Source organism: Rana temporaria, chromosome 2, assembly GCF_905171775.1.
Source record: "Rana temporaria chromosome 2, aRanTem1.1, whole genome shotgun sequence".
In the NCBI taxonomy this organism is placed as follows: Eukaryota; Metazoa; Chordata; class Amphibia; order Anura; family Ranidae; genus Rana; species Rana temporaria.
Window position 1 is genome coordinate 354445724 of NC_053490.1, and position 25534 is coordinate 354471257.

At 47.8% G+C, this 25534-nt stretch overlaps 1 protein-coding gene across 2 annotated transcripts in view; it reads right to left on the reverse strand.

The window, feature by feature from the left end:
- The window catches only part of STRIP1 (striatin interacting protein 1), a 788574-nt gene that overhangs the window by 276288 nt on the left and 486752 nt on the right, over nucleotides 1-25534 (reverse strand). For both annotated transcript variants that reach the window (XR_005747039.1, XM_040337599.1), the window contains exons 11-12: nucleotides 25410-25475; nucleotides 25248-25311 (exon numbers count right to left, since the gene is read on the reverse strand). Coding sequence is in view for 1 of the 2 variants with exons in the window: in XM_040337599.1 (XP_040193533.1) it covers nucleotides 25248-25311; nucleotides 25410-25475 (130 nt within the window). In the remaining variant the exon portion in view is untranslated. The remainder of the gene's footprint in view (nucleotides 1-25247; nucleotides 25312-25409; nucleotides 25476-25534) is intronic.

The following is a 25534-nucleotide window of genomic DNA, read 5'->3' on the forward strand; positions in this document are numbered from 1 at the left end:
AAACGCCGATAATTTATGTTCCTCCCCTTCTACTCTGACTCCATTAATGTCGGGGTCGTTACGAATGGTAGACAACAGAGGCTCTAAAGAAAGAATGGTGGTCATGAATCTTTTGTTTAATTCTTTGTAGAAGCCCATTTTTTGTCACCCTCCCACGGAACGTACTATCCTCTTTCGGGTCCAGGACAAAATTAAAGTCCCCCATCAGGATCGTATAGCCCTCGGCGAAGTCTTTTAACTTTCCCAGAATTTTCCCTAAATATTGGGTTTGATGAACATTTGGGGCGTAGATATTTGCTAAGGTATAGACAATGTTGTCAATCCTTACCCTAAGGAAAATAAATCTCCCTTCTGGGTCTGTCTTCCTTGCCTCTAGGGTAAATCCAAACCCCCTTGAGAACCCAATTGCCACGCCCCTAGCGCGTTTCGAGATATAATCCCCGTAAAACCAAATGGGATAAGCGGGTGAAAAAAGCTTAATATTCGCCTCTATGGTTAAGTGAGATTCCTGAATAAACACGACATCCGCTTTAAGTTGTTCGATCTCTGCGAGGACCTTGAGTCTTTTAACGGCTGAATTCAAACCCTTAACATTGTACGATAGAAATTTTACTTCAGTCATTATTCTATAGCTGGATCATTTCTTAATGAACTGTCCATGAGATTCCATGGGAGCCAAGTTCCCTTTTCCCTTCCCCATCCCCCACCCTCCTCTCCCCCTCTCCCTCCCCCCCTGCCCGGGCCACTACCTCGCCTCTGAACCGTAGGGATCCTTGGTACCCCCTACCCATCGGCTCTTATGGCTGAGGTGGAGCTCCTCTACGCCCCTCCCACCCTCTTTTCCTCCCGAAATTCCGGGGACTTGATCTTTAGTGGGTGGGGTAACAGATCTGCCCTCCCCCCTCCTCCCTCCGCTCATCCCCCCCCTCCCCCACCCCTTCCCCCCAATACCGGATAGTATCCCCCGGGACCTATCCCCCAGGACCACCCTGGGGGTCAAGCATCTTTCAACAAGCTATTCCTCCCATCCGGGCAAATCCACCACAGGCATATCGAATTTGCGGCAAAATCCCACCAGGTCCTCTGGGAATATTAATTTTGCTGACACCCCTTCCTTATGGCCTATCAAGCAGGCCGGGAAACCCCACTGGTAATTAATGTTAAGTAAGCGCATCTGTTCCAATAAGGGTTTTTGGTGTCTTCTTCTGGCCAGGGTTTCCCCGGCCAGGTCCGAGAAGATCTGAATCTCAGTCCCAGCATAGGATAGCGGCGGTTTATTTCTCAATTTTCGCCAAATCTCCTCTTTATGTTCAAAATGTCTGAACCTAACAATAATATCCCTATGCCAATTGCCTCCTCCCTCTCTGATCTTTCCCACCCTATGGACCCGTTCTATTTTGAGGGGACCCTCCGAGGCTTTATCGAGGAGGGGGAGGAGCAGGTCATTGAGAATTTTTCTCAGGTCTTCGCCCTTCTCCTCCCTAATAGAGCGTATTCTTAAGTTCTGCCTTCTGTTACGGTTCTCTTGATCTTCTATTCGATATTGCAACCACCTCTGGTTTTGTTTCAGCGACAGATGTTGGTTTTTTATTTCAATAAGGTCAAGGTCCTGCTTTTCGATCTTTTTCTCGACTTCCTCTACTCGTTCAAACACATGATGTAAATCCATTCTTAATGTGCCGATTTCCTCTTTTATTACATTCTCCAACCTCTTTAACATGGCCTCCATTTCTCCCATGGTGGGAACATGGGACTCCCGGCTAATGTCGTGTATTTGACTGGCTGCGGTTTCGGATACAATTGAAATGTCAGCAATTGGGGTGCCCGCCTCCCCCGCCCCCTTTTTCGTTGTCCCCGTTTTTTCTACTTTTTTTATCTGACCTGGGCTCTTGGTACTCCCGTCCGGGGTCATATAGTGTCTGATCGTGCTTGTAGAGGAAGTCTCTTTAGGGATTTTCGGGGCCGCCCCCCTAGTTGACCTGTTCATATTATATTTTTTGGTCTGTCTGATGCGCTTCCCCAGTTTGGGAGGAAAAAAAGAAAAAAGAAAAAAGGATGTTTTGTGCCGGGTATTTCCGAACCACTTTAAGAGTTGTATATATCCATAAATTACCCCATACGTTAGGGTGAGCTCATGGGAGAAGGGTAGCGCACGCTCTACCTCAAAGGCAAAACCACCCCCGTTTAAACCAGCCCCTTCCCCCTCTGTGATGGCCGGCAGCCTCGAAACCAATTGGGCTGTTGCGCCCTGTTGTTTACCTCTGCTCCTGGGTTTCTAAATGCCCCGAAGGCTTTATAACACGTCCCTCCAACACTCCGGGCCAGGCCCGGTAGGGGGGTAAAAATTCTCTGACGTTGTATCTAATATTCCGGTCAAGGCCCCCAGCAATTCCACTAACTCTGCTGAGGCAAGTAAAATGACTCTTAGGTGACAGGTACTTGCCAGCTGTACCTTAGTGGTGATTCCTACAGGGCGTGTAGCATAAAAACCTATAGGCCATACATGCTTATCCTTCTTGAGTAAGGCAAGTTTTCTTTGCCTTAATCTGTTGTTTTGTATAAACAGCCAATCTTAATCAACAGAGTGATGCGTCTTTAATATATTTAGTGTATGCCTCTGATATTTGCCAGCTGTTTCCAATACAGAGCCCCTCTCCTTAATCCACCTATATATTCCCTTTCTTTCCCTTTTTTCTCTTCTTTCCCCTTCCCCTCCTCTCCTCCACCTTAGAGGTAGGTACCGTGACTCCAGGGAATCTGATATTTATACACTAAGTGTCCATATTAAAGTCCATATCGAACAGAGCTGTGATTGTAGACCTTCAGACCATCAATGTTTAAACTCTTAGTGGATATATTGAAGAGATATATTGAGGAAAGATAAGGAAAAGCCACGTTTTTGCAAGGCACCTTTATAACGTTTAAAGTACAAAAAAAGATGAATGGATAAGCTCCACTTTCTTACCCTGTCTCAGCTGCTTAGACTAGGACTCCAAATCCACATACTGCATTCATAGGATCTTTTACCAATAAAAAAGGGTTAATGTTACCTCATTCGTTGATCTTCTTGCCAAAGATAATTTGATTTTCCCCCTTCTTTTTTCACCTGGTACAGAAATATTCAGAAATTTCCCGGGATTGCTCCACGCAAGGAGGGGGGGGCGGGCGGACAAGCAACGTGCCCCGGAGGGAAGCCTCCCAGCTATTCCCTCATGTTATGCTTCACCTGCTGCCGGGGGGGGGGGACGTGGGGGGGCCGGAGGATGAAAGATTCCCGGAGAGCGGAGGGAGTTGGTGCGGTCTACGGGGTGGACGGACTAGCCGCTCGGTGTCCACCTTCCCTGCGACGCATCCACCGTCGCTGGCACACCTCCGGGTCTAGGTCCCTCCATCCCTCGCAGCCTTTCCTGGGTCAGATCCGTGGCGCTTGCAGCTCCTCCCTCCGACGTGCGTGCTTCACGTGCACCACGTCATCACCTTTTATATCTATATTAATGTTTTTAAGTAACAGTCTTAAACCACACGCACAGCTCCCTATAAGTAGCTCATTGGCTGACACAGTAACATGACCTGATGAAGGGCCACGCCCTGATAAGCGTAGTCATGACTGCAGCCTGATAGACTTTGATCCAGCCACCTCCGTCCAGCTAGCCCGACTCCCAGCCGTTTTGTACATTCCTCAGCATAGGCTCCCAGCAGTGCACTCCCATTGGTCGGCAATAGCCTATCGCCACCGCTATCTCCAAGCCTCGCTCCCGCTCCGCTGCCCTGATTCGGTGAGACGTCACGACCAGGAAGCTTCAGCGCACACGAGTGTGGACCTACACCGTGCAGCAGCGACACTATTGTCACACCTTTTAGCTCCCTATAGCTCCTGTACCATTGTCAAACTGTTCCTGCCGGCTATTCGTTCCCCTTGGTCCTGGTAAGATTGTTACAGCACGGACGTGGTTTTCACTCTGGGCATCATACGCCCCCTCCCCTTGCCAGTGGACTTGCGCTTGTGGTTTACATGTACATTACATTGCATGGCAGTTTGACTGTGTCAATTCCATCTTCACACAGATTTTGCTGTCTAGTTGAATAATCTACATTACGGAGGACTGTTGGCATCTTTTAAAGTGTTTCACAGCAATAAAATTAAATTTCTTTTATCATTGCTTGGACACAATGGTTTTTGATTTAGCGCTTCATATATGGATTTTCTGTTTTAGTCAGTCAGAACAGCATACTGAACAGCTTACTGAGGAGGAACAGGAAGTGAGAAATTCAGACAAAGAAAACAAAGAAAAAAACATTTAGAAGGGAAATCGAAGGAAAAGGAAGTGAACCAACAATGCACTAGCTTAAAGGAATTTATTTAGAAAATAAAAAACAAACCTTTACAACCTCTTTACGTTTTTGTAAAAAAGGTTTCTATATTTTTAAAAATTTTACTTTAAAGAATATGTGGAAAGATGAGTTTTTTGTTGAATAAAAAACATGAGACTTCTCTGAGTATGTCTGATTTCCTTTAACATTTTATTAAAAATATAGCAAAAAGTTATTAAAATGTTTAATAATTCATGGTAAGAACTTAAACGTTAAGGTGCCGCATCAGAGCCTGACGTATTTCACTGCACTCTTCCATATCCTGTGATGCCATTACTGGTACTGGCTCTTCTGGAGATGTATTCCAATCCTGGTCAAAGTCTTCTCCATGATTTTCACAAAGATTGTGAAGAGCACAGCAAGTTTGTACCATGGATTCGGCAAGTTTAATGTCACTGTCACTCCTCGTCATAAGACACCTCCATCTACCCTAAAGTCTTCCAAAAGCATTTTCAACTACGACACGTGCCCTGGATGTTTTCTTGTTGTAGGTTTGCTGTTCTGTTAGGCTGCCATTGTCAGGAAATCGTTTCAGGAGCCAATTTTGTAAAGGGTAGGCATAGTCCCCAAGCACATAATAGCCAACATTCACCCCACAAATGTTCTTAGCGCAAACAGGGTACAGGCCTCCCTGGCCAACCCAATCCCAAAATGAGGACAATCGTAGAACCCGAGCATCATGCAAACTCCCAGGCTTTCCTACATTCACATTCCAGAATAGTCCCTTGCTATCCACTACTCCCTGGATGATGATGGAATGCCAGCTTCCACAGGCAACTCTTTTTCTTCACAGGCAAACTGGCTCTGAGGTTGGTGCTTTGCTTTTCCATCGCTGGACGTAGCTTGGCAAAAAGGTATGAGAAGGTTTCCTCTGACATTCTTAAATTCTGCACCCACTGTGTGTGTGTGAATCCTGGGACGGTCACATGCCACCACTCATTGGCACGGGGGAAAGCCCAAATGACTGGTCGGCGGCGCTGCTTTGCCAAAAGGAGAAACATCTAAAAAAACAAAAACAAATGGTATCATATAACAAAAAATAAAACATTCAACATATATAACATTAGTGTCAGTCAGTGTGTGCGTGCGTGTCAGGTAGATGGGTCAGTGTGTGCGTGTCAGGTTGATGGGTCAGCGTGTGTGTGTGTGTGTGTGTCAGGTTGATGGGTCAGTGTGTGTGTTTGTGTGTCAGGTTGATGGGTCAGTGTGTGTGTGTGTGTGTGTGTGTCAGGTTGATGGGTGAGTTTGTGTGTCAGGTTGATGGGTCAGTGTGTGTATATGTGTGTTTCAGGTAAGTCGGTCAGTTGTGCTTACCCTATAGCGCTGCCGTCTTTGTCTTAGCCGCACAAATGTGTACTTCTCCTCCCGGCTAAACATCCAAGCTAGAAGTTTTTTCTTTTCTGCTGTGTTTCTCATTGCCGCTCGCAACCTTCTTTCATACAGTGCGGCATTTACTTTGACTACAAAGAACCAAAAGGCAAGTAGAGAAAAGACGAGCTGCTGAATGACCTCCATTGTTGTTGTTGTTTGGAGGACGCTGAGTGACGCTGCATCACGTTTCTCGTCGCACTAGAGAGCTGGCCCTTGTAAATGTTTAGCAAGGATGCTTTTACACCCTTCTTTACAATGGTGAGGGTTCATTGCACACCGAAGGTATTGTGGGCTTTGAGGTTCAGGATTGGACGGACTCCGTCCTTCTTTGGGACCACAAACCGATTTGAGTAGAATCTCTGAAACCTTTCCTGCAGTGGCACAAGTATGATTGTGGAGAAAAAACTGCGCTAGTGAAAACAAAATTAACTTAAATTAAACTAAACATTCAATAAGAGGCAGCAGCTAGCGTGCGATACACAAAATGGCGTAGAAATAGAAACAAAGCCGCGCCAAAAACAATATACTATAGTGATTGCCAGAAGTGTATATGTGTCAAGTCCATATAAGGAGTTAATAAACACAGGACACCCTTGAATCCAAATCAGTCCATATAGTGAGGTTAATACCCCGCTGTTAACACAAGGTCTCAAAGTAGAAGGTTCCTTCAGAAAAATTCACAGATAAAACTTCACACCACCAAAGTGACTGGATATATGTAATTAGTGAACCCTTCACCGGTAATGAGAGGCCGCTTACCAGAGGGCAAGCACAAATGAGCAGATGTCTATAGCCCAGCCGCGGCCTTTGGTATTCACAGGATCATTCAGGGACAGATAACAGGAACCGCTCATGAGGCATCGCCATCCAATACATCCGATAAGACAGTAAGGAAAGAATGCACCATAGCGTAACTTTGTATCAAAAGGGGCGTTTTAATAAGGCATAAAATGTACTTACAAAACACAGAAGTAAAAACGGCGTTTTTACAAATCAAACGTAGCCGGCCGGCATACAAGGAGCCCTCCTCCTCAGCGTGGTGACGTCACTGCGTGTCCTCCCAGACGCATTTCGTCATCAACAGGACGATAGCAGGATGATAACGTCCTGTTGATGACGAAACGCGTCTGGGTGGACATGCAGAGACGTCACCACGCTGAGGAGGAGGGCTCCTTGTATGCCGGCCGGCTACGCTGTTTTTACTTCTGTGTTTTGTAAGTACATTTTATGCCTTATTAAAACGCCCCTTTTGATACAAAGTTACGCTATGGTGCATTCTTTCTTTACTGTCTTATCGGATGTATTGGATGGCGATGCCTCATGAGCGGTTCCTGTTATCTGTCCCTGAGTGATCCTGTGAATACCAAAGGCCGTGGCTGGGCTATAGCCATCTGCTCATTTATGCTTGCCCTCTGGTAAGCGGCCTCTCATTAATTACATATATCCAGTGACTTTGGTGGTGTGAAGTTTTATCTGTGAAATTTTCTGAAGGAAGCTTCTACTTTTAGACCTGTGTTAACAGCGGGGTATTAACCTCACTATATGGACTGATTTGGATTTAAGGGTGTCCTGTGTTTATTAACTCCTTATATGGACTTGACACATATACACTTCTGGCAATCACTATAGTTTATTGTTTTTGGCGCGGCTTTGTTTCTATTTCTATGGCACAAGTATGATTACCCCGCATTTTAGCAAGTCCTGTACTGCCCCAAATAGGGCGACCCTTCAAGTCGGAAGGCGAGGCAGGTTTGAGGGAAAGAATCTGTTTGGTGGACAAGTGAGAAACTATCTTGTACACGGATGAAACCACTTTGCAGACCCACTGGTCGGAAATCAGGGGGTCCACTGAGCTGCAAACTTGTGCAGTCGTCCCCCCCACCTGAGAGTTGGGTGGGGGCAAACCTTCACGTCGTCGCCGATTTGTTCGCAGGTTTATTTGGCTTGCGAACCCAGGGACGTTTTTGTCCCTCAGCTGGCCCTTTGTCGGTCTGGGGACGCCTACCTGCGGATCCTGCCGAAAATACCGCTTCTGCGCGGAAAAGGAGGGCCCTGGCCTACGGCGTGGCTCCTTTCCTTTTCTGGACTGAGGGTGGAGTGTGCTCTTACCCCCGTGGCATTCTTTATAATGTCATCCAGGGAGACACCAAATAGCTTCCCACCCCGGAAGGGCAAATCCACCAGAGCCTTCTTGGAAGTCTGGTCCACAGACCAGACCTTAAGCTGCAGAACCACTGCAGATAGTGAGGCTCTGGAAATCAAGGGGCTTGCATCCAGGGCTGCATTGCAGACATACTTGAGGCCATGCACTAACCGGTCAGCCAGTTCCATGCAACCTGGGGGCGCATGATGCTCTTCCAACTCCTGGTGCAATAGTCTTGCCCATTCAGTAAGTGTGATAGCAGTGCCACAGCAGCCAGCATAGTCGGACCTCCTGTCAGCAGGGTCCTTAAATGCAGGGGTCCCCTCAACTGGAATCGTGGTTGCCTTGTTTAACCTAGATAACGGGGGGTCCACAACCGGCCGAGATGCCCACTTTTTAAAAAAGGCTCTCCTCAAAAGGGTAACGGACCACCATGCGTTTTGGGACCGAAAAGGTCCTCTGCGGTTGCTCCCATTCCTTGTCTATGAACTTATCAAAATAAGTTGCATAAGGAAACACCTTAACAGTGCGGGCCAGCTTGTGGGACCGACACCTCAGCAGATGCCCCGGCATTATCCTCCAGCTTAAGAGTGTCCCGCACTGCCGTGATAAGAGCTCCAACAAGTGCCTTGTATTGCCCTGACTCGGACATGGAGTCCTACTCACTGTCCGAAAAGTCCTGGTCCGCATCCTTTGATACCTCAGAACCGGGGCCCTGGGCCGCAGCCCGGCGCAAGTCAGAGTCAGAGCTATCCCCAGGACATGGTGGGGTCGTTTTTTACCCCCCTTGCGTCCACACACCGCTTCCACCCTGGCAACAAATGATTCCAGGACTACCGACAAAGCATCCACAGGAACCGCAGGTGCAGGGGCACCGGTTGCTGCCTCAGGAACGTCTGAGGAAGAATCGCCAGCTTCTGACGCCATGCTGACCCACTCACTTGACAGCCCTCAGGGACTATAGTCAAGGTACAAGTGTACAAAAAAAGACCCACCCTCCTTGTTGTACTGACCAAAGGAGTATTCCCACCCTGACAAGAAGCTGCACAGCGCCGCGGTCCACTCTCCCTCACTATACTGTGTGTGTCTGGGTGTCTCTGAGGTGAGCCATTTTAGCACTAGAGGCCAAAACCAGTTGAAAAACTACACCAAGTTGGCCGCCGGCCGCCTCAGCCAGCGCGAGCTTCTAGAAAATGGCCGCCCGCTGTAACTACCTGCGCCACAAGAAAATGGCTGCCAGCTGTGTTACATATAACAGCAGCACAGCTGCAAGAAAATGGCGCCAGTGCTCAAAAAACAGCGGTGGACGAGAAGGCCAAAACCATGCAGCGGCCCCTTGAATGGCAGACCACGCATACTGACAGCGGACCCGGACACACCCGCAGCACCCAGGCAGGACCCGATGCCCCCCCCATAGGTCACAGCAGGCCCAAGCAGGCATGGGGAGGAGGGAAGGGAAGAGAGGAAAGGGAGGGCAAGAAACCCCCTAGTCAACCACCCCATGAATGCCCAGCTATTCCATCCTGCCAAGACAGGAGGAAAACTACTTACCCATCCCTGCGAGGACTGCTGGTGCATTCCTGACAGACCCATCCCTGAGCAGTACGGAGTGGCTGTCGGCCACGGCTCACTGTGACTCAGACAGCAGTAGCCCAGTCATATGTGAGCCCTGGAGCATAACGCTCACCGGCCACCCCTGGAGCAATGGGGTATGTCGTGGCCGACCCAGCGCGTAGCTACGGCCTGCTCACGCTCGATGGCCGGACTGCGGACACTACAAGGATCTATATTATCCAGCCTGTCACCCAGCCGGCAGTTGATAGAAGATCTCGGGATCAAAAAATAAAAATAAAAGAAAGAAAACATAAAAGTTCTCCAGGACCATGGGAGCCAGGTCCTTCTCTACTAAGCATAAAAAACTGAGCTGCTCAGTGCAGTGAGGTCCAGAGGTACTGCCCCCTGGGCGGGGCCGTTTCAGCTTTGCTAAAGATTACATGTTTTAACCATTAACATGTCTGCCTAGTCCTCTCCTGATAGACGGAACATAACCCTACAGTCAAGAGTATAAGGAAGCTGTGTCCGTCCATGGACGAAAGAGAAAATAAACTTTTTTTAAATAAAAAAATAAGGCAACAGTAAAGTTAGGATTTTTTTTTACATTATGAAAGATAATGTTACGTTGAGTAAATTGATGCCCAACATGTCATGCTTCAAAATTGCGCCTGCTTGTGGAATGGTGACAAACTTTTACCCTTAAAAATCTCCATATGCGACAGTTTAATTGTACAGGTTGCATGTTTTGAGTTACAGAGCTCAAGGGCTAGAATTATTGCTCCAACGATTGTGGCAATACCTCACGTGTGGTTTGAACACCGTTTTCACATGCGGGCGCTGCTAACGTATGCGTTTGCTTCTGCATGCGAGCTTGGCAGGACTGGGTGCGTTTAATTTTTAATTTTTTTGTAAATATTTGTTTTTACAGCTTGTTTTTTGTTTTGCTATATATGCAGTTGGGCTCAAAAGTTTGCATACCCTGGCAGAAATTGTGACATTTTGGCATGAATATTGAAAATATGACCGATCATGCCAAAAAACTATTTTATTTAAAGGGGTTGTAAAGGTAAAAGTTTTTTTACCTTAATGCATCCTATGCATTAAGGTAAAAAAACATCTGACAGCACCGGCCCCCCCGAGTCCCCGTTTTACTTACCTCACCGTTCGAAAGTCTCGGGCGCGTGCTTGTCATCCTGTTCGGTTCCCAGCCTGGCCATTGATTGGCTAGGCGGATTGATAGCAGCGCAGCCATTGGCTGGCGCTGCTGTCAATCACAGCAGATGACGCGGCGCGCCAGGGCCGAGTGATACAGTCGGCGGCTATGGCCGCCGCTATATCACGGGAGTGCGCTCATAAAAGCTTTCCACCATGCAGGGCCGGTGCAAGGATTTCTGCCTACACAAGCGAAGCTCCATTTTGGCGCCCCCCCCCCCCCCCCCAACGGCCACCCACCTCCCTTGCAAAAATGTTTCTTTCAATAATTTTTTTATATAAAAAAACACACTAATTTGTGCTTTTGTAACCACGCCACACCAGAAATTCTTAGTATAATATACACCATACTACTAAATGTAAAACATACTGGACCCCTTTACATTACACAGCACCCTACACCACTGGACCCCATTACACAGACACCCCCAACAGTGCAGACCCCCACAGTACAGACACCCCTATAGTGCAGACCCCCACAGTACAGACACCCTTACAGTGCAGACCCCCACCCGACACAGTACAGACACCCCTACAGTGCAGACCCCCACCCCTATAGTGCAGACCCCCACAGTACAGACACCCCTACAGTGCAGACCCCCATACCCCACAGTACAGACACCCCTATAGTGCAGCCCCCCACAGTACAGAAACCCTTACAGTGCAGACCCCAACAAGACACAGTACAGACACCCCTACAGTGCAGACCCCCACCCCTATAGTGCAGACCCCCACAGTACAGACACCCCTACAGTACAGACCCCCTATAGTGCAGACTCCCACAGTACAGACACCCCTACAGTGCAGACCCCCACAGTACAGACACCCCTACAATGCAGACACCCCTACAGTGCAGACTAGAGGTAGACCGATATGGGTTTTTCTCTGGCCGATACCGATGCCGATATTTCAAAATTGGGGCGGCCGATGGCCGATATTTTTTATTTTTTTTTCATTATCTCAGAAAATCTAGGTTGGGGAGGAGGTTATTGTTTAGGGTGGAGAGGTAAAGTGCAGCCTATCAGTGTCCAACAGTGCCACCTCATTAGTGTCCACCAGTTCAGCCTGTCAGTGCAACCTCATCACTGCCTACCAGTTCAGCCCATTAGTGTCCATCAGTGCCACCTCATTACTGCCCACCAGTGCCACCTCATAATTATTAAAAAAGAAAAAAAAATACAATCTTAGTCATTTTAAGGAGGGGGGTACAGAGAGGTGGTTGTGGAGGAGGGGGGTACAGAGAGGTGGTTGTGGAGGAGGGGGGGTACAGAGAGGGCTATAAAGCTACTTCTCTGTGCCCCCTCCTCTACCGCCACCTCTCTGTACCCCCTCCTCTACAGCCACCTCTCTGTACCCCCCTCCTCTACAGCCACCTCTCTGTACCCCCCTCCTCTACAGCCACCTCTCTGTACCCCCCCTCCTCCACAGCCACCTCTCTGTACCCCCCCTCCTCCACAGCCACCTCTCTGTACCCCCCCTCCTCCACAGCCACCTCTCTGTACCCCCCTCCTCCACAGCCACCTCTCTCTGTACCCGCCTCCTCCACAGCCATGTGTTGTGGAGAGGGTGGATGGTGCTAGGCGTGGGTGCGTTGTGGAGAGGGGTGGGTGGGGATGCGTTGTGGAGAGGGGTGGGTGGGGATGCATTGTGAAGTGGGATGGATGGTGCTTGGCGTGGGTGGTGATGCGTTGTGGTGATGCGTTGGAGAGGAGTGGGTGGTACCCGCCTCCTCCACAGCCACCTCTCTCTGTACCCGCCTCCTCCACAGCCATGTGTTGTGGAGAGGGTGGATGGTGCTAGGCGTGGGTGGGGATGCGTTGTGGAGAGGGGTGGGTGGGGATGCGTTGTGGAGAGGGGTGGGTGGGGATGCGTTGTGGAGAGGGGTGGGTGGGGATGCATTGTGAAGTGGGATGGATGGTGCTTGGCGTGGGTGGTGATGCGTTGTGGTGATGCGTTGGAGAGGAGTGGGTGGTACCCGCCTCCTCCACAGCCACCTCTCTCTGTACCCGCCTCCTCCACAGCCATGTGTTGTGGAGAGGGTGGATGGTGCTAGGCGTGGGTGGGGATGCGTTGTGGAGAGGGGTGGGTGGGGATGCGTTGTGGAGTGGGATGGATGGTGCTGCGTTGTGGTGATGCGTTGTGGAGAGGGGTGGGTGGTACCCGCCTCCTCCACAGCCACCTCTCTCTGTACCCGCCTCCTCTACAGCCATGTGTTGTGGAGAGGGTGGATGGTGCTAGGCGTGGGTGGGGATGCGTTGTGGAGAGGGGTGGGTGGGGATGCATTGTGGAGTGGGATGGATGGTGCTTGGCGTGGGTGGTGATGCGTTGTGGTGATGCGTTGTGGAGAGGGGTGGGTGGTACCCGCCTCCTCCACAGCCACCTCTCTCTGTACCCGCCTCCTCCACAGCCATGTGTTGTGGAGAGGGTGGATGGTGCTAGGCGTGGGTGGGGATGCGTTGTGGAGAGGGGTGGGTGGGGATGCATTGTGGAGTGGGATGGATGGTGCTTGGCGTGGGTGGTGATGCGTTGTGGTGATGCGTTGTGGAGAGGGATGGATGGTGCTAGGTGCTGGGTGGGGATGTGTTGTGGAGTGGGATGGATGGTGCTTGGCGTGGGTGGTGATGCGTTGTGGAGAGGGATGGATGGTGCTAGGTGCTGGGTGGGGATGTGTTGTGGAGTGGGGTGGGTGGGGATGCATTGTGGAGTGGGATGGATGGTGCTTGGCGTGGGTGGTGATGCGTTGTGGTGATGCGTTGTGGAGAGGGATGGATGGTGCTAGGTGCTGGGTGGGGATGTGTTGTGGAAAGGGATAGATGGTGCATGGGATGCGTTAGAGAGGGATGGATGGTGCTAGGTGGGGATGTGTTGTGGAAAGGGATAGATGGTGCAGGGGATGCGTTAGAGAGGGATGGATGGTGCTGGGTGGGGATGAAGATGATTGTGTTGCATTGTGAAGATGGATGAGGATGACTCTGTGGGGATGAGAGTTACACTGTGAAGAGGATCTCCACAATGTAACTCTCATATCCACCCAGAGTCATCCTCATCCATCTTCACAATGCCAGCCTGTCAACCTCAGCCAGGTTTCCCTTTAAACAGGAGATTAATTAAAGTCTGCAGGGGGGGGGGGCACAGTAACACACACAATTTCTGTGACTTACCCTCCATCCATGCTGCTTCCTAACATCAATAACATCATTAGCATGTGACAAACCCGACCGTGGCCAGCACTAGCTAAACTTCTCTTCTCTTCTCTCCTGCTGAAGGGAGCATGCTGGCTGCTTGTAAAAATTTTTTGTGATGGACGCTGATGAGCTGACCAGCCAATCTGCATGCACCTAGCCCTATCAAGTGCCTGCAGATTGGCTGGTCAGCTCATCAGCGTCCATCACAAAAAAAAATTACAAGCAGCCAGCATGCTCCCTTCAGCAGAGAAGGAAGAGAAGTTTAGCTAGTGCTGGCCACGATCTCCTGCTGGGGGGAGTTACTAGTCAGGCAGCAGAGACTCGGGTTTGTCACATGCTAATGATGTTATTGTTCTTCTGCAACAGCTCGCCGGGGGAGGGGGCGGGGCAGTGCGGTGTCAGTGAAACTTTTTCTCCCTCCCTTCTCCTCTACAGACGCCGTTCCCGCAACTCGAGCCCTGGAGCGGGACACCGGGCGCCGGAGGGCGGCGGCAACTCCGGACAGTAAATAAAAAAAAAAAAGGTCATCTTTTCGCCCCATCCCAGGCTGCGGACCTGCCCGCCCCAAGCGGCCGCTTGGTCCGCCTGGTGGTTGCGCCGGCCCTGCCACCATGCGAGCTCACTCGCATGAAGGTAGAAAGCTTTTGCGAGGAGGAGCCGAGACAGCCGCCGAGGGACCCCAGAAGACAGGATTCGGGGCCACTCTGTGCAAAACGAGCTGCACAGTGGAGGTAAGTATAACATGTTTTGTTAATTAAAAAAAAAAAAAAATTCTGCCTTTAGTGTTCCTTTAAGGATAGCAATCACATGAAGCCATTTATTATCACATAGATTTTTGGATCCTTTTTAAATCGTAATAACAGAAATCACCCAAATGTCCTGGAATGTCTGGCCTTGGTACAGACACAGAAGGTGTCACAAACAGGTTAAAATGGCAATTGAAAGGTTAATTTCTCACATTTGTGGCTTTGTGTACAAATAGCCAATGAGTTTGTTAGCTCTCACTTGGATTCCCTAAGCAGGCTAGACACTGAGCCATGAGGATGTAGAAAAGTACAGTCAAAAGACCTGCGTAACAAAGTAATGGAACTTTATAAAGATGGAAAAGGATATAAAAAAAGCCTTGAATGTGCCAGTCAGTACTGTTTAAACCCTTATTAACCACTAACGCCCGCCACACGCCTATTTACGTCCACAGAATGGCACGTACAGGCAGATGGGCGTATATATACGTCCTTGCCTTCTAGCGGGTGGGGGGTCCGATCGGGACCCCCCCCGCTGCGTGCGGCGGGCGGCTTACCTCGGGGAGCGATCCGGGACGACGGCGCGGCTATTCGTTTATAGCCGCTCCGTCGCGATCGCTCCCCGGAGCTGAATAACGGGGAGAGCCGTATGTAAACACGGCTTCCCCGTGCTTCACTGTGGTGGCGTATCGATCGAGTGATCCCTTTTATAGGGAGACTCGATCGATGACGTCAGTCCTACAGCCACACCCCCCTACAGTTGTAAACACACACTAGGTGAACCCTAACTCCTACAGCGCCCCCTGTGGTTAACTCCCAAACTGCAACTGTCATTTTCACAATAAACAATGCAATTTAAAAGCATTTTTTGCTGTGAAAATGACAATGGTCCCAAAAATGTGTCAAAATTGTCCGAAGTGTCCGCCATAATGTCGCAGTCACGAAAAAAAATCGCTGATCGCCGCCTATAGTAGTAAAAAAAAAAAAAAAAATTATAAAAATGCAATAAAACTATCCCCTATTTTGTAAACGCTATAAATTTTGCGCAAACCAATCGATAAACACTTATTGCGATTTTTTTTACCAAAAATAGGTAGAAGAATACGTATCGGCCTAAACTAAGGAAAAAAAAATGTATATATGTTTTTGGGGGATATTTATTATAGCAAAAAGTAAAAAAAAAATGTATTTTTTTCAAAATTGTCGCTCTATTTTTGTTTATAGCGCAAAAAAATAAAAACCGCAGAGGTGATCAAATACCACCAAAAGAAAGCTCTATTTGTGGGGAAAAAAGGACGCCAATTTTGTTTGGGAGCCACGTCGCATGACCGCGCAATTGTCTGTTAAAGCGACGCAGTGCCGAATCGCAAAACCTGGCCTGGGCATTTAGCTGCCTAAAGGTCCGGGGCTTAAGTGGTTAAGAAGTGGCAAATTCGAGGCTCTTTTGATACCAAGCAAAGGTCAGGTAAACCAAGAAAGATTACAGCCACAACTGGCGGAAGAATTGCCCAGGATACAAAGAAAACCCAGGAGAAATACAGGCTGCTCTCCAATAAGACGGGTGGTTGTTTTTAACCACTTAAGACCCGGACCGTTAGGCAGCTAAAGGACCCGGCCAGGTTTGGCGATTCGGCACTGGGTCGCTTTAACAGACAATTGCGCAGTCGTGCGACGTGGCTCCCAAACAAAATTGGCGTCCTTTTTTTCCCACAAATAGAGCTTTCTTTTGGTGGTATTTGATCACCTCTGCGGTTTTTATTTTTTACGCTATAAACAAAAATAGAGCGACAATTTTGTAAAAAATTCAATATTTTTTACTTTTTGCTATAATAAATATCCCCCATAAATATATAAAAAAAATGTTTCTCAGTTTAGGCAGATACGTATTCTAACAATTTTTGGTAAAAAAAAAACGCAATAAGCGTTTATCGGTTGGTTTGCGCAACATTTATAGCGTTTACAAAATAGGGGATAATTTTAAAGCATTTTTATAATTTTTTTGGGTTTTACTACTAATGGCGGCGATCAGCGTTTTTTTTCGTGACTGCGACATTATGGCGGATACTTCCGACAATTTTGACACATTTTTAGGACCATTGTCATTTTCACAGCAAAACATGCATTTAAAATGCATGGTTTACTGTGAAAATGACAATTGCAATTTGGGAGTTAACCACAAGGGGGCGCTGAAGGGGTTATGTATGACCTAATATGTGTTTCTAACTGTAGGGGGGTGTGGCTGTAGGTGTGACATCATCGATTGTGTATCCCTATAAAAGGGATCACACGATCGATGACGCCGTCACAGTGAAGAACGGGGAAGCTGTGTTTACACACAGCTCTCCCCGTTTTTCAGCTCCGGGGACCGATCGCGGGACTCCAGCGGCGATCGGGTCCGCGGGTCCCGCAGTCCCGATCACGGAGCTTCGGACCGGGTCGCGCCTGCCCGCGGCTGGGTACTAGCACAGGATGTATCTGTACGTGCACGTGCCCAGCCGTGCCATTCTGCCGACGTAAATGTGCAGGAGGCGGTCCTTAAGTGGTTAAGGAGCACAATTAAACAATACTTGAATAAAAATGAATGGTTGAGCTGCCAGAAGGAAGCATTTACTGCGCCAATGCCACAAAAAAGCCCCATGAGGCATGTCAAGGTGTTGAGCATATTGTAACCAGGCTTTATTGTGGAACTTGTGCAGTAAAGGCTTCTTTCTGGCAACTTGACCATGAAGCTCTTTTTTGTTCAAGTATTATCGTATTGTGCTCCTTTAAAAATATAATTTTTGTACTTAATGTAAAATCCATTTCTCTGAGTTCATGGACAGACACAGCAGCATTGACCTTAGGGTTATATATCTTTCCTTTCAGGAGAGACTAGGCAGAAAAAACAGCACTTCCAAGTGTTAAAACACTTCTCTCAGTACAGCACCTCCCAGGGGGCGGGTCCCCTGGGTACATCCCACTCTCTTGCATCATGCAGCCTCAGTTCGTAAACAAGCAGTACAAACAAAGGAGGGGTGGGTGCTGTGTCCGTCCATGAACTCAGAGAAATGGATTTTACGGTGAGTACAAAAATTCTTCCGTTCATGGACGGACACAGCAGCATTGACCTTAGGGACGTCCCCAAGCAGTGTCAAAAAATTTCGAGGGGTGGGAAAAACACAGCAAACCAAGCTTCACCCCAAACAAACCAGAGTTCCTCAACGGAGGAACTTCAACCTTAAACTGCCGCCTGTAAAACCTTGGGGCCAAAGGAGGCATCCAAAGATGCACTCACATCCACCTTGTAAAACTTTGAGAAGGTGTGGATTGACGACCAAGTCGCTGCCTTACACACCTGTAAAACAGTCGCTTGATGGCGGAAAGCCCAAGAGGCACCAATTTCCCTGGTCGAATGCGCTGTAACCTGAAAGGGAGGCGCCCGCCCCTTTAGGGCATAGGCCTGGAGCACGACCTGTCTGATCCACCTAGAAATGGTGGCCGACGAGACTGCCAGACCCTTCTTAGGACCAGTCACCGACACGAACAGTGAGTCCGACTTCCGAAACGGAGCCGTAGCAGACAAGTACACCCGTAGGGCCCGAACCACGTCCAAGGAATGTAAAGTGGCCTCCTTCGGGTTTTTCAGCCGAGGACATAAGGATGGCAAAACAATGTCATCATTAATGTGAAAAGCCGAAACAACCTTTGGAAGGAATGACGGCTGCGGCCGCAGCACCACCTTATCCTTAAGGATGACCAAGTAAGGAGCCTTGCAGGACAAGGCCGCCAGTTCAGATACTCGTCTGACCAAGTATTGCCACCAGAAAAACCACCTTCTGGGACAGAGTCAACAAAGGAATCTTCCGAATGTCCTCAAACGGAGCTTCTTGAAGAGCAAGGAAAAATATGATACTGCACTAACTAACTAAACAAACAAAAAATATATGTGAGCTGCAACAAAAATTGTGATATACACACAATGTACATAAGAGAAGAAAAAATCAGTTGCGCTAAACCATAAGTGAGTAAGAAATAAGTGAGTAAAAAATAAATTGATATAAATAATGTCCATAAAGTCCAATGGGCAAAAAAATTATAGTGTAAGTTCACATCTCGTGAGTGAAATATTGAATATAGAATCCTCCACCAGTGAAATGGATAAATAATTGATTATGCGCTTACCAGATGGGCAAGCAAACAAGGCTTGCAGCTGGAACCCATAGCTAGGGTCTTTATCAGGAACTGCCGCTGACACTCTAGATGGTGATCCTCCAAATGTGTGGATAAGATGGAAATCCAAGGTACATGAAAAAAAAAATCTCATATAGTGATGTACCGCAAATAAAACTCAAATTATAGTAGCACACCAAGGAAAAGCCACCACCGAAAGGTATCACCAATTAGGGGGGACTCTTACTAGACACATAGAGACAAACAGCTTGTGGCCAAACCCAGCCAGGGCCTTTAGAGAAATTGCCTAGAATTCACCAGCCAAAGCGTCGGAAACTCTCACAAACAGCCACAGCGATGTGTGTCACCAAAAAAGAAATGAATCCACATAGTGATGTACCGTAGATAATAAAAATGTAATAAAAAGGTTGCACTTACATGAAAAACAGTCAATAACAGCGTAAAAAATCGAGCCGGCCGGCTACTACGAACGCCCGTCCTCCGGGACCAAGACGCAGCACGTCAAAGCGTCTCCTCCTCCCTCCGCACCGAAAGGACTAAATTCAAGTCCCATGGAGGCAGTGGAGGGCGCACAGGAGGGGCCACGTGCCGAACCCCCTACACAAACGTACGCACCAGGGAGCGCGCCGCCAAGGGTGGCTGAAAGTAGACAGCTAGAGCCGAAATCTGACTCTTAACCGTACTTAAGGCGAGAGCCTGATCCAGTCCACGCTGTAAGAACAGCAGAATCCGGGACATCACGTATATACGGGGGTGCCATTTCATCTCTTCACACATAGCGATGTAGGCCTTCCACGTACGATGGTAAATCTTTTGTGAAGTAGACTTCCGCGCTCGTAACATGGTAGAGATCACCGAGCCCGACAGGCCTCAATCCTTCAGCACCTGGCTCTAAACAGCCACGCCGTTAAAGCCAGCGACTATAAAGCAGGGTAAAAGATCGGACCCTGCGACAAAATATATTCTCTCAGGGGTAGACGCCAGGGGACGTCTACCACCAGACACACCAGGTCCGCGTACCAGGGACGGCGCGGCCAATCCCGAGCGATCAGGATTGTTGGTATCCCCTCGGCTTCCACTCTGCGAAGCAGGCTAGGAAGAAGCTTCAGAGGAGGAAAGGCGTAGAGATTAGGCGATAGTGACCCCATGGTGCCACCAACGCGTCTGACGCGTCCGCCCACAGATCCCTTGACCTGGCCACGAACCGTGACACCTTCCGATTGATACGGGACGCCAGAAGGTCCACGTCTAGAAAATGTCTTATCTTTGGCACAGACTCTGAAACACCTCCGGGTGTAGCGACCATTCTCCTTGGTCTAGCGTTTGGTGACTTAGGTAGTCGGCTTGCCAGTTCAGCACCCCCGGAATGTACACGGTCGACAAAGCCGAAACGTACCTTTCGGCCCACCGGAGGATGTGCACGACGGCCGTTGCGTTGTCGGACTGGATCCTGACCGGTCGGTCCTGTAGACCCAGAGACCACTTGGAGAGACACAACTTGATCGCTCGGAGCTCCAGTACATTGATTGGTAGGTGGGACTCCTGAGTCCAGCGCCCCTGGGCTGACTGGACACCCCAGACACTCCCCCCAGCCGGAGAGGCTGGCATCCGTCGTGATCACTGTCCAATGGCACGGCAGAAATGATTTTCCGGCCCGAAGTGCCGGAGATGTCAGCCACCACACTAGGGAGGACCTGACCGGGCAACTCACCCGAATCTGGTAATCCAGAGACGAAGGGAGCTTGTCCCAACGTGACAGAATCTTTTTTTGCAATGCTCGAGTGTGAAATTGGGCATACGGCACTGCCTCGAAAGAGGCCACCATCAGACCCAGCACTCTCATGCAAAAGCGAAGCGATGCCCATTTCTGGGTCGTCAGCCGTTGCACCGCAGACTGCAATGTCTGTAGTTTTTCCGTTGGGAGGAAAACTCTCGCCTCTGAGGAGTCCAGGACTAACCCCAGGTATTCCAGCCGCTGAGATGGTACCAGTACCGATTTCTGGGCATTCAATAGCCAAAACCGAATTCTCTGAGGGTTTGACAGGTGATAGACACATCCTCTTCTAATTCTGAGCTTGAAGAAGCTCTCAGAAGAAGGTCGTCCAGGTATCCCACGATAGCGATCCCGCGCTGCCTCAGCAGGGCCAAAATCGGAGCGAGCACCTTGGTGAAAACCTGTGGTGCCGAGGCAAGGCCAAACGGGAGGGCCACAAATTGAAAGTGGTCCTCTCCGATCGCAAAACGCAGAAATCTCTGGTGTTTTGCGCATATGGGGATATAAGAAAAAATCGCGCCAACTAAACGACAATCAAGTCCTTATGAATACACAAATTAGGTGTGATAATAAAGTCCAAAAAGCAAATGAAGTTCTGGAACAAACAACACCCGGTGCACTGATGATTGAGTGAGCCACCACCACATGGACTGAGGCTTACCAGAAGGTAAATAAATAACAGCGTTATCTATTATTCCACAGTAGGATATCCAGGAAAATGTAGTCACAGCACAGGATGGATCAGAAATGCAGCATAGATCTTAAACCATAGAATCCACGGAGGGATATACCAGACTTGGCATAGAAAGATCCTCTTAGACCGTATCAGGAGCCCAACGATATGCCATATAAAGAAGAGAACCACAACATAGCGTAATACGTCCAAAAGATTTTATTAAAAAGTAAAAAACCCTACTTACATCAATAAAGTGTAACACGGGCATGTAAGAACAAATGCCGGCCGGCATTGACAGGAGCCCTTCCTCCTCGTACGAACGCGGTGACGTCACTGCATGCCGTTGTCCCCGACGCGTTTCGTCATACGTTGACGTTTGCAGGGCGTGATTCCGTGTCATGCCCAGAAGCAGGCACAGGGAGGGGGCGCTTCTGGCCACTTGCCGCTTCAATCCTGGCGACAAAAGCCTCAAGGACTGCCTCCATAGCATCCACCAAGGTCGCAGGGGCACCAAGGGTTAACTCTGGCATGGTAGGGGTAGAAGACTCCGGGTTCAGACTCCATGCTGACCCACTTATATATGCCGCCCTAGTACTGCAAGGCAGGACCCACAGGCCACCCTCTCGACCGCAACAGAGCAGGGGACCCCCCAGGAGACTCACCACCCCGACCAGAGTGCAGTGCTGCTTTAGAGCTAAGAGCGCTGTCCGTGCTGTGCCGTCCCTCAGGAAGTAATTCTGCAGGCTTTGGAGCCGTTATTTTAGGCACTAGAGGCCAAAAACTTTTCCAAGATGGCTGCCGACATGCAGAAAAACAGCATGTGGGCTACAAGAAAATGGCCGCCGATACATAGAACCGTGTCCCCGGCAAAATGGCGGCCATACACGTGTTTAAAAACCCAGTAACAACACAGCAGAATACAGTCCAGCACACACAGGACCATAAATGCGATAAAAAATAGCACCTCACAGCAGCACAGCCCCCCGGTAGTAACTGAGTCCCCCCATGCGGACCCCCCACCTCACAGCCGCCACCCAGAACGGGAAAAGAGGGAGAGGAAGGGAGAGAGGAAAGCAGGGCGAACCCTCAATCGACCTCCCCAGGAATGCACCAGCCGAACCACCCTGCCAAGGCAAGGGGATACTACTTACCCATCCTGCGACCACCGGCTGGAGGTATTCCAGACAGACCCAACGTCCGCAGCAAATACGGCATGGCTGTCGGCCCGGCACACTGTGACTCAGCCATAGAGACCGGTCATATGTGTGCCCTGTAGCATATAGCTCACTGGCCACCCCTGGAGCAGCGGGGCTTGTAGTGGACGGCCCAGCACGTAGCTAAAGGCCGGCACACACTCGAAGGCGGAACATGGGGGGACTACAAGGATCAAGATCCAGCCTGTCACCCAGTCGGCAGTTGATTGTAGATCCCAGGATCCAAAAATGCAGGAAAAATTCAAATAAAAGCAAAAAAAAAAAAAATGGCAAAAAATCTTCAGAGCACATGGGCTGCAGAAGGGCCATGTCTTCTAACGCTAGGCAGAATAAAACTGAGGCTGCATGATGCAAGAGAGTGGGATGTACCCGGGGGACCCGCCCCTGGGAGGGGCTGTACTGAGAGAGGAGTTTTAACACTTGAAGTGCTGTTTTTTCTGCCTAGTCTCTCCTGAAAGGAAAGATATATAACCCTAAGGTCAATGCTGCTGTGTCTGTCCATGAACGGAAGATTAAACAACTACCCATCTTTTTCCAGAGCAGCCTGTGTTTCTCCTGAGGTTACATGTGTATTTTTTTGTATCCTAAACAATTCCTGTGGCAGATTCTGGCTGCAATCTTTCTTGGGCTAACTGACCTTGGTTTGGTATCAAAAGAACCCCAAATTGTCCACTTCTTAATAAGGGATTAAACAGTATTGACTGCCACATTTAAAGGCTTTAGGTATCCTTTTGCTTTTCCATCCTTATAAAGTTCCATTACCTTGTTAAGCAGTTTTTTGACTGTTCTTTTCTACCTCCTCATGGTTCAGTGTCTAGACTGTCTAGGGCAGGGATCCTCAAACTACGGCCCTCCAGCTGTTGCGGAACTACACATCCCATGAGGCATTGTAAAACTCTGACATTCACAGACATAACAAAGCATGATGGGAATAGTAGTTCCCGAACAACTGGAGGGCCGGAGTTTGAAGACCCCTGGTCTAGGGCATCCAAGTGACAGATAACAAACTCATTGACTATTTATGCACAGAAGCAACGGGGTAAGGGAATTAAGTAAATGCAAATCCCACTAGATGTTTGAGATGTGTACTTTTAACATTGATTTCGACCTTAAAGGGTCACTAAAGGAATTTTTTTTTTTTTAACTAAATAGCTTCCTTTACCTTACTGCAGTCCTGGTTTCATGTCCTCATTGCTCGTTTCTGCAATGATGTTCCTGTAAAACTGCTCTGTTCTGGACACTTCCTGGTTGTCTGGCTCCATATGAAAAAACTCATGGGAGAGTTTAGTTTCGTTTTCCTAGCCATGACTCTCTATGGCACTGTCCAGCACAGAGGCATAAAATAACATACAAAGACTAAAGTACTTTCAGTTTCGTTTTTGCATCTAAGAGGCACATTATATGATATTTTTATCTATTTTTAATCGTTTTTAAAAGGAATCAGTTAACTATTATGTCTCTATACCCTGTAAACAGTCATTTCAGCAAAACATTTTTTTCCTTTAGTGATCCTTTATTTGTTTCATATCAGATTTTTAAATAGATTGTGTTTTTGGTAATTTGATTACATTTTGTATAATTTGGCTGTAGCAAGTTACCTTATTCAATATCATCGGTCATCACTGGTCGGGAATTATACATGTTTATTCGGATTTGAATGTGTATTTACTACATGTCATTTTATTCTCAGTTTTAACTTTATTTTTTATTAAAATGTACTATAATATGTAATTTATAACACAATTAATTGTGAAATGTTTAAACGCCATTAGCGGCAGGAAAATGCAAAAAAACTCCCAGGTCACTATGGTAACCGTCACGCTAGCTATGGTATAAATGCCAAGTTCGTTCGTCACATGGCTACCCTATGAAAAAAACACGGTGTTTGAATGTGCTGGATGTGGAGGGAGAGGAATTCTGTCTACCCTGACCGCTCTATAAGTGTTACACTATCAAGCTAAATGTGAGTGTAGCTATCCAAAGCTCTTGTTCTATTGTCCCATAGCAAATTTGCGCAATGATGATGTCCTAATTTTTCTTTGAAAATCACTGCATTCGGAGAGGTCATGATATATTCATCTACTATATATGAAGATCATCAGTCTCTGATGTGAGCTCCTATCTGGATAGTACTCCAGGGATTTTTCTCTCAATCAAGATAGATGTGTGTGTTTTTCCTTTCTCTTGGCAATCAACTAATTAAGTGTTAGGTGAGCAGTACACCCACTAACTGGTGGTGGTGATTAATTGTTCACATATTGGACTTTCACATCTGCATTCTAATTTTACACCCATTGTTTTTTATTTTATGCCATTAAAATGTGTTATCAGTACACTTTTAAAATAGTTTCAGATTTAACCATTTATCTTTTTAACGTTTTTGGTTCATATCAGCGTTTTAGTACCCATTTTTCACACATATTTATACATAGACACCAATTGTGATTTAAGAAGCCACAAATGTGAGAAATTAATCTTTAATTGCCATTTTAACCCGTGTGTGCCACCTTTCTGTGTCTGTACCAAGGCCAAACATTCCAGGGTATGTAAACTTTTTATCAGGGCCATTTGGGCGATTTCTGTTATGATTTAAAAAGAATCCAAAAAACGATGCGATAATAAATGTCTTCATGTGATTGCTATCCTTAAATAAAATAATTTTTTTTGGCATGATCAATCATATTTTCAATATTAATGCCCACATTTCTGCCAGGATATGCAAACTTTTGAGCACCACTGTATATTTATATATGCTATATATAGTTTGTATATTTCTAACAATTATCTTTGCTAAATACCCACTACAATTTATCTTTCACCAAGTGCATACTTACGAGTTTTAAAGTGCGAATGCTCTCATGAATGGGCCTTGGCAAACCAACAACTGTATCAGTGTCACTGCGATAATCAAAAGAACACACACAAGAATAAATTGATGGAATAAATTGATGGATAAAATTTAAAAAGCTATGACATTAACTGAATATTCATCTTACCTTCCGAGAGTGTATCCAATGAATTTACTGCGACTAGATTCCAAGAACATCTCGATGTCTTTCTCCCTATTACACAAACATATTAAAAACATCCATTTAAAGTGCAGAAGAATATCATGAACAAT